At 36.3% G+C, this 9,958-nt stretch overlaps 1 protein-coding gene across 2 annotated transcripts in view; it reads right to left on the reverse strand.

Annotated features, from left to right (window-relative positions):
• Nucleotides 1-9,958, reverse strand: part of ANKRD26 (ankyrin repeat domain 26) — a 99,965-nt gene that overhangs the window by 57,387 nt on the left and 32,620 nt on the right. For both annotated transcript variants that reach the window (XM_006756155.2, XM_015559053.1), the window contains 2 exons: nt 3,785-3,914; nt 3,429-3,490 (listed from right to left, as the gene is read on the reverse strand). In XM_006756155.2, the coding sequence (XP_006756218.1) occupies nt 3,429-3,490; nt 3,785-3,914 (192 nt within the window). The remainder of the gene's footprint in view (nt 1-3,428; nt 3,491-3,784; nt 3,915-9,958) is intronic.

Raw genomic sequence — 9,958 nt, forward strand, 5'->3', positions numbered from 1 at the left:
CAGCAGGTCGTTATCTCCCGAGGGGTCCCAGACTGCGAGAGGGCACAGGCCGGGCTGAGGGACCCCCTCCCCCACCCCGAGTGCACAAATTTTTGTGCACCGGGCCTCTAGTCCTGTATAATAAAAGCCTAATATGCTAAGTGTCCTGTCATCTGTTCAACCAATCAAAGCATAATATGCTAATGATATGCTAAGGCAGCTAAACTGCTCGCTATGATGTGCAGACCCTCCGACCAGTAGGTGAGTTTGCTGCTAGGGTCCAGCTGATTGGGAATCAGCGAGACGGGCCAGACACACCCTGGAATCCTCCTGCAGTCTCTCCCCGGCTGCCCAACCTCCCGCATCCCTCCCCAGCTCCAATAGTGCACCAGTGGGGTCCCTGTGCCCTCTCGCAATCTGGGACCTCTCGGGGGATATTGGAGAGCCGCTTTCGGCCTGATCCCACTCAACGCAGGAGCTGCCCCCTGGTGATCAGTGTGCTCCCACAGGGGGAGCACTGCTCAGCCAGAAGCTGGGCTCACAGCTGGTGAGCACAGCGGCGGCAGTGGTGGGAGCCTCTCCCACTTCCGCGGCAGTGCTAAAGATGTCTGACTGTCAGCTTAGGACCGCTCGCCCCAGGAGGCTCCCAGACTGCAAGAGGGCGCAGGCCGGCCTGAGGGACCCCCCCTCCCCACCAACACCACGGAGTGCATGAATTTCGTGCACCAGTTCTCTAGTTCTAACTATAAACTCCCCCCATATTCTCTAACCCAGTAGTTCTCAACCTTCCTAATGCCATGACCCTTTAATACAGTTCCTCATGTTGTGGGGATCCCCAAACCATAAAATTATTTTCGTTGCTACTTCATGACTAATTTTGCTACTGTTATGAATCGTAATGTAAATATCTGATATGCACGATGTATTTAGGTGACCCCTGTGAAAGGGTCGTTCGACCCCCAAAGGGGTCGCGACCCACAGATTGAGAAATGCTGCAACCTAACATTCTCCATTTTCTTTATATGAAGCACTTGTAGTGACTTATAATAAACTGTTGTTTACTTATTTTTCTACTCTTCCCACTCATGATAGCCTAACTCCTCAACCTATACATTCAGTGTCTAACTGCCCAGCACATAGCTGCTATTCAATAACAGAAATTTACTAAGGACAAAACTTGTAAGATCTCATTAAGAAGGCCTCAAGTACCAAAGCAGTACATACCTATAGGATATCTCTAGTGGAGATATAATAGTGTAAAAAAAATTTATCCCCCAAATTAGAAATCCTCATACCCAAACTTTCCCATTATTTTCTTGATACTATTGCCATTTTATTGTCCTTCAGGTTTATAAAAAGTGTCCTTAGTATTTAGTAAGTCACTGAATACCACTGTGATCTTACATTTCCATAGTACCCTTTACAGTTTACAAAATGTTTTCATATTGTTACCACAATTGTTCGTCACACATACACAAAAGGTAGATACTACACTGGAACCTTGGTTCTCAAACCTAATTTGTTCCGGAAGGCTGTTCGACAAGTGATTTGTTCAAAAACGGAATCATTTTTCCCCATTAGAAATAATGTATACTGAACTAATCCATTTCAAATGATCCCTTGCTTTAACCTTTCTTATATACAATGTACTGTTTAATCCATAAATAAACAATTCTTTTCTTTAATTTATCAAGCCCCTCCTACTAGCCTTAAACAAATTTTTCATATATCTTTGGCCCTGAAATGCTATCACTGGCTAACTGCTTTTCAGCTACCTGCTTTTTCATTTATCCAATGAACAGCAGTGTTTCTACCTATTCAAGTGCCTGTGATTATTGTTTTGTGAGTACTTTCACACTGCTAGCAACACTGGCACTCTTGATGGCCTGTCTATGTTTTTAAATTGTGCTAATCCTCGATTTTGCCAGCAACAAAAGCATTCTTTCCTTTGTTTGTTGTGTGAGAGATGCTTTCTGTCATGCTGAGGTATCAGCATGAAAGGGTTATCTGGTCAAAAACTGAAGTTTTGGTCGACAATGGAAACATTTTTTCTGAGACTGGTCGAGAACCAAATTGTTCCAGATGGGAGAAATTCGAGAAATGAGGTTTGACTGCAGTACCATTATTATGAATGAGGTCACCAACGTTCCAACAGGTTAAAACAAGTTTTCCCAAGATCCCATAGCTAGGCAGAGACTGTTCCACGATCTTAGACATCAAATACAGTGTTTGTACTATTAGGCAGCAGATGCCTGTAACCAAAAGATCAGAGCTGTCACCTTAGATCAGCTTATCATGTTTTTATATTTATATTACTACACGTATGGCTGTCATAAAGGTACTTAATGCATGCTGTTTTAACCATACAAAACAACTATTACTTACCAAAACACCACTAAACCAAATTGTTATTATTATAATCCTACATATATTACTATTCACTATGCTTTACTTTCTCTGGAAATATTCCCTGCAGATCTACTTGACAATCCAAATAGAATAATACTTCGAAGTCCCAGGCATTTTCTTTTCAAGTGCCAAGTTATTTTAAAAAACACACACACAAAAAACACCACAACTATAATCTAAACTGTCCTCTCTGAATCTCATCATTAGGAGTTTTACACATCCATATAAATCACAGAAACATATATTTGGCCATAGAGTTGACCTAGAATAATTCTTTAGTTTTTTGATAAACTTAACTTCAGAACCCAAACTGATACTTATGACTTCAAAGCCTTAGCATTTTATAGTATACTATCCTGATTTCATTAGGTAAATCTTGCAAATTAGCAGAGTTGTACTATGCAATATTATTATACGGGGTGGGGCAAACATATGTTTGCAGTTGTAAGTATATGAAGCAGAGTTTATTCTTGTATTATTATTTATTAATTATTGTATTATTTTCCATATGAACAGCTATAAACCTACTTTTACTCCTCTCTGAATTTAGCACATAGTTCTTTTATTAATTACTAGAGGCCCAATGCACAGATTTGTGCACTGGTGGGGTCCCTCAGCATGGCCTACAGGGATCGGGCTAAAACCAGCAGTCCAATGCTGCCTGCGGCTCCTGCTCATCCTGGCCCTGCTGTGCCTGCCGCAGGCTGACACCCAGTCAGTACCGATTGGAAGAGGCTTGTGCCGCCACAGAGGCGCTCGCCAGCCTTGAGCCCTGCATCTGGCACCCGTCAGTCAGTGAGCGGTGCACCCGCTGTGGAAGCGCACTGACCACCAGGGGGCAGTTCCTGAATTGAGCAACTGGTCAACCGGTCGTTCAGTCGCTTAGGCTTTTATATATATAGATAGCTAGAAAACATAAGAAAATAATTTTTATGGGCAAATGTAGAGGTGAGAAAAGTAAAGTTAAAGCATCCCTTTTATGTTTTAACATCATCAATGCTGATATTTAAAATAATAAGAATAATAATGGTAGACAGTACCTCAGAATCCCAAGGTGATTCTGTATCTTTGTCTTCTCCTAATCCTAATGCTGACATTTTATCTATAAAATGTAGTCACAGATACATTAATGTGGACATTTTTACTATGAATTTTAAATACATATATAAGTCTATCTCCATTTATGAATATTTCAATAAAATAAAAATAATAGCAGAAAAGACTTTCAGCAAGTCGAAGCATTTGCAGGAAGAAAAAGATGGTAGCAGTTGGGATACTTCTGAATAAAGATAGCAAAAAAACACTTTTAAAAATGGATAACATTTGGATCTATTCAAATTAGATTTGTTTATAGCAACATTTAAGGATAGGAAAAAATTCATAGTCACTAACTTACCACTACTATTATTTTTGGGTTCTCCATCAACATAGGTCAAATTGTCATTATTTATTTGGCTCTTTGGAGCACTTTCAATAATATCAATACCATTTTCTGTTTTTTTAATTGTTGGCTTTATTGCATCTTCCTATAAAAAGGAAACAAAAACCCAACTTTAGAAAATGTCATATTCATTCCCTTGCTCAAGTCACTCAGTAAGACAACAAACATTTACTGTATCTATCAATCATAGGCACTAACCTAGAAGCTATAAATAAAAGATTTTGTCCTATAGTCTAGTAGGGGTAGAGATACATGAAAACAATAAAAAGAAAAGTATCATTTGCTAGTTCTACAACTGAAGTGAATAAACTACAGTAAGGGCGCAGATGAGATAACAGTGGGTGTACCTGGGAAGCTCAGGAAATGATAGAAATCAATCTTGAAAGATATACTAAGTGTAGTAGGAGGGCGTGAAGGGCATTCTAGAAAGAGCAGCATGAACAAAAGTATAAGGTCTGAGACAACACAGTAAGTGAGGATACCAAAGTAATGTGATAAAACTGGAATGGTGAATGGAATGGAGAGAGAAAACTGGAGAATCAGAGCCTAATCAAAAAACGGAAGTGTCTTGCTCACATATGAATTTTACCCACAAGTAATGGAGAGAAACTAAATCAGCAGAGAAGCTACATCATCACAAATATATTTTAGAGCAGTCACTCTGGCAGCAATGTAAAGATGAACATAAGGGGAGCCAAACTAGAAAGAATATTTAAAAATTAAAAGTGAGAAAGTAAATTACTGATATAAAAATGGTAGCAGGTAGAAAATATTAAACTACTTGAGTGACTAAAGGTGGTGATTTCAGGGAGGATTGGAGTCCAGGATTTTCATGCTTCTGTATTTTAGTGCTGCTATGTAGGAGGACGGGAAAACAGATGACAATAGATTACAGAGTCAGGGAAGAGAAAGGGTCAGAGGCAATGTCTTCAGTTTAGGACATAACAAATTTGAAGCACCCAGGGGACTTAGAATAAAGATCTAGATAAATACCCTTGAAGTAAAAATACATGACCTTATTCATGAAAAGCATGTGATGTTAAAAAGGTAAAATATACTACACTGATATAATTCAATAATGCAAACCTACACAGAACTTCTGAAAATGAAAACAAGAGCAGGGAAAAAACAACATGTAATTCAAATGTTTAATTATACATTTCAAAATTTGCTTCAACAACATAAAATAACCTTTTACAAATATATGCAAATATTTCTGGGAAATTTTGGCAATAAGCATTTTAAGTTTAATGAAAATGTAATGGTAAAACACCAATTCACAATTGTAGGAGACTCCTTTTTGAAAATTAAGTTTAAAAGGAAAGTTTTAAATTGTAGAAGAGAAATGCTTATGTGACTATAGAATTATGAGGCATTTTTAAGTATCACTATGATGTAAGAAAGAAAACCCTATTTAAAATTCACATGACTTTTAAAAAATATATATTTTATTGATTTTTTTACAGAGAGGAAGGGAGAGGGATAGAGAGTTAGAAACATCGATGAGAGAGAAACATCAATCAGCTGCCCCCTGCACACCCCCCACTTGGGGATGTGCCCGCAACCAAGGTACATGCCCTTGACCGGAATTGAACCTGGGACCCTTCAGTCCACAGGCTGATGCTCCAAACCGGTTAGGGCTCACATGACTTTCTTAATGGCTCTAAATGCCTGTCTACTCTATATAGAATGCAATTAAAGCTGTATTAAAATATCTAGTATAAAAACTAATAAAACTATGAGTATCCAAGTTAAAGACTGCAATCTTCAAATACATCTATGATTATCAAGGAGCAAATGAAAACGGGACTAAAAAAATCAAGTCACTAGGATGTCTGAGGTTTAGATATGAAAGAATTTTTATTTTAGGTTTAACAACTATGAATACCAAAGTTAATAAAGTTTCTTAAGAATAATAAGAAATACACCCATTGCTGGAGATATTTGAAAAAGTAAAAATTATCTTTCCTTTTTTATTTTATAACAGCTTTATATATCAAGAAAATAATAAACTGTGATTTCATTTATTTGATGTGTGCATCATGTGTCCATAAATTGAAGATATTATCAGGAAAAGAAAAATCAGAATCTTTAGCTCCAAAAGGCTAGGTGAGCTGCCCCACAGTCTTGCAATGTAGGAAATGGGACAGAGTGGGCTCAAGCCCAGGCTGCCTATCTCCCAAGCCCACCCTGGGACCACATTCTGCTCTACCATTCCTCTCCCTCCCTGCTCCGATTTCATGCCTACCTCTGGTTTATTCTTCTTTTTGTCCCCATTCCTGAAGAAACCCTAAAGTGAAGCACTGCTTTAGGCACTCAGAGAACAAAGAGAGGGAACGTGTTGTAGTCTGTGTGCCTTCCCAGCCCTGCTCAGTCTGATCCTGTCCTGGAGGAGGCTGCAGACAAGAGCTCAGAGATGTTCTATGTATCATTGTTTATAATGGGAAAACAACTAGCTATCCATCCATAGGGGAGTGAATAAATAACATGTGACTTCTGCACAATATAAATCTTTGCAACCACTGCAACAAACCAAGTAGCTGCTTAGAAAACAATGTTAACTGATATGTCTTAAATGAGCCCACTTGATGGTTTTAAAATGTAAAACATGATCTGATCTTAAGGAAAATAACTTTAGCTTTTTCCATTAAGTACAATGTTAGCTGTGAGTTTGTCATAGAGGATTTTTATTATGTTGGGGAATGTCCCCTCTATTCCCACTATGCTAAGAGCTCTTATTGTAACTGGATGCTGGATTTTATCAAATGCTTTCACTGAATCTATTGATATGATCATGTGATTTTTACCCTTCCTTTTGTTTATTTGGTATAACACATTAATTGATTTGCAGATATTAAACCAACTTTGTGGGTTTAATCCCACTTGACCATGATGTATGATCTTTTTAATGTATTGCTAAATTTAGTTTGCTAATATTTTATTGAGGATTTCTACCTGTATGTTCATCAAGAATACTGGCCTATAATTTCCTTTCTTTGTAATGTCTTTGTCTGGTTTTGGAATTAGGATATTGCAGGCCTCATAAAAAGAGGTTAAAAGTGTTCCTCTTGGAATTTTTGGAATAGTTTGAGGAGGGTAGGGGCATCATAATAAGCTTGGGAGCCTTCGCTCCTTTTGAATTATTTGGAATAGTTTCAGAAGGATAGGTGTTAATTCTTCATTGACTGTTTGGTAAAATTCACCTGTAAAGCCATCTAATTTAGAACTTTTGTTTGTTGAGAGTTTTTATTATTATTATTATTATTATTATATTGAGGATTTCTACCTGTATGTTCATCAAGAATACTGGCCTATAATTTCCTTTTTTTTTTTTTTTTTTTTTTTTGGTAATATCTTTGTCTGGTTTTGGAGTCAGGATAACACTGGCATCATAAAATAAGCTTGGGAGCCTTCGCTCCTTTTGAATTATTTGGAATAGTTTCAGAAGGATAGGTGTTAATTCTTCATTGACTGTTTGGTAAAATTCACCTGTAAAGCCATCTAATTTAGAACTTTTGTTTGTTGAGAGTTTTTATTATTATTATTATTATTATTATTACTGATTCAATTTTATTGGTAGTAATTTATCTGTTCAGATTTAATATTTCTTGATTTAATTTTGTAATATTTTGTTTCTAGGAACTTGTTCATTTTATCTAGGTTGTTCATTTTGGGGGCATATAATTGTTTTTAGTATCTTCTTATAACCCTTTGTATTTCTGGGGTATCAATTGTCACTTCCCTTTCATTTGTGTCCTCTCCCTTTTTTTCTTAACGAGTCTCATAAAAGATTTAGCAATCTTATTTATTATTTTAAAGAACCAGTCCCTGGTTTCATTGATTTTTTTGTTTTGTTTTGTTTTGTTTTTTTCTTATGGATTATACTTCATTTATTACCACTCTGATCTTTATTATTCCTTTCCTTCTACTCTTGACCTTGCTTGTTGTTCTTTCTCTATTCCTTCGGGTATAAGGTTAAATTGTTTGATCTTTTTCTTGTTTCTTAAGGTAGGTCTGTATTAGTATGAATTTTCATTTGTCTCAAGGTATCTTATTTCTTTCTTTATCTCATTGTTAACCCATTCGTTGTTCAGTAGCATGTTATTTAGCCTCCAAAGGTGAAAGCTCTAAAAATATCAATTAAATACATTTAGTCAAATGTATTATTTAAGTCTGCTGTCTGAAAATTCTCTCTATTGATGTCAATGGGGTATTAAAGACCCCGACTATGACTGTATTACTATTGATCTCTCCCTTTATGTCCATCATAATTTGCTTTATATATTTAGGTGCTCCTATGTAGAAAGCATACATGTTTACAGAGACTATATTCTCTTGTTGCACTGATCCCTTTACATTATGTAATGTCCTTCTTTGTCTTTTACTATAGGCTTTTTTAAGTCCACTTCACCACTTTTATTCAACATAGTATTAGAAGTTCTAGCTACAGCAATCAGACAAGAAAAAGAAATAAAAGGCATCCAATCTGGAAAGGAAGAAGTAATACTATCATTATCTGGAGATGACATAATACCATATATAAAAACCCTAAACAATTACACCAAAAAACTACTAAAACTGATGAATGATTTCAGTAATGTAGCAGGATACAAAATTAATATTCAGAAATTGGTTGTATTTTTATACATCAATAATAAACAACCAAAAACGAAATTAAGAAAACAATCCCATTTATAATTGCATCAAAAAGAAATAAAATACCTAGGAATAAATTTTTAAACATATTTTTATTGATTTAAGAGAGGAAGAGAGAAGGAGAAAGACAGAAACATCAATGATGAAAGAGAATCATTGATTGGCTGCCTCCTGCACGCCCCCTACTGGGGATCAAGCCTGCAACCCAGGCATGTGCCCTTGACCGGAATCGAGCCTGGGACCCTCCAGTCTGCAGGCCAACACTCTATCCGCTAAGCCAAATCAGCTTGGGCAAGCAATAAATTTAACCAAGGAAGTAAAAGACCTGTACTCAGAAAATTATAAGACACTGAAAAAAAAAAAAGTAAAAGAAGATGCAAATAAATGTAAGCATTATAAGGAATCACAAAAGACCTTGAATAACTACAGAAATCTTGAAAAGGAAGAATAAAGCCGGGGGTATCACTCTACCTGATATCAAACTATACTACAAGGCTATAGCAATGAAAACAGCATGGTACTGACATAAAAACAGACTCATAGACCAAGGAAACAGAATAGAATACCCAAAAAATAAAGTCATGCTTCTATATTTAATCAATATATGAAAAGAAAGCAATAGTATACAATGAAGGGAAGACAATCTCTTCACTAAATGGTGATGGGAAAATTGGGCAGATAAATTTTTTAAAAATCCAAAACCCTATACCACCCTCTTATGCCATATATAAGGATAAACTCAAAATGGATTAAAATAATTAAATATAAGACCTGAAACCATCAAGTTCTAGAGAAAAACAAAAAACAATAAATTATGACATTACTCTTAGTAAAATTGTTTTCTGATATGTCTCCTTGGGCAAGGAAAACAAAAGAAAAACAAACAAATGGGACTACACCAAACAAAAATGTTTTGTACGGCAAAGAAAACCATAAACAAAGCAAAAAGACAACCTACTGAATGGGAGAACATATTAACCAATAATACATCTCCTAAGGTGTTAATATCCAAAATTTATAAATTAAACAACTCAACACCATCACCACCACAAATAATCTAATTAAAAATGGGCAGAAAACCTGAACAGATTTTCTCCAAAGAGGACATATAGATGGCAAACAGACATATAAAAAGATGCTCAATGTCACTAATCATCAGAGAAATGCAAATTAAGACCAGTGAGAAATTACCTCATACCTGTCAGAATGGCTCATCAACAAACAACTGTTGGTGAGGATGTGAAGAAAGGGAACCCTCATGCAGTTGTTGAGATTGCAAATTGGTGCAACCCATATGGAAAACAGTGTGGAGTTTCCTCAAAAAAATTAAAAATAGAACTACTATATGACCTAGCAATTCCACTACCGTATTTGCCGGCGTATAAGACGACTGGGCATATAAGACGACCCCCTAACATTTCCACTCAAAATACAGAGTTTGTTATATACTCGCCGTATAAGACTACCCCCTCT

Source organism: Myotis davidii, unplaced genomic scaffold (genome assembly GCF_000327345.1).
Source record: "Myotis davidii unplaced genomic scaffold, ASM32734v1 scaffold494, whole genome shotgun sequence".
Taxonomy (NCBI): domain Eukaryota; kingdom Metazoa; phylum Chordata; class Mammalia; order Chiroptera; family Vespertilionidae; genus Myotis; species Myotis davidii.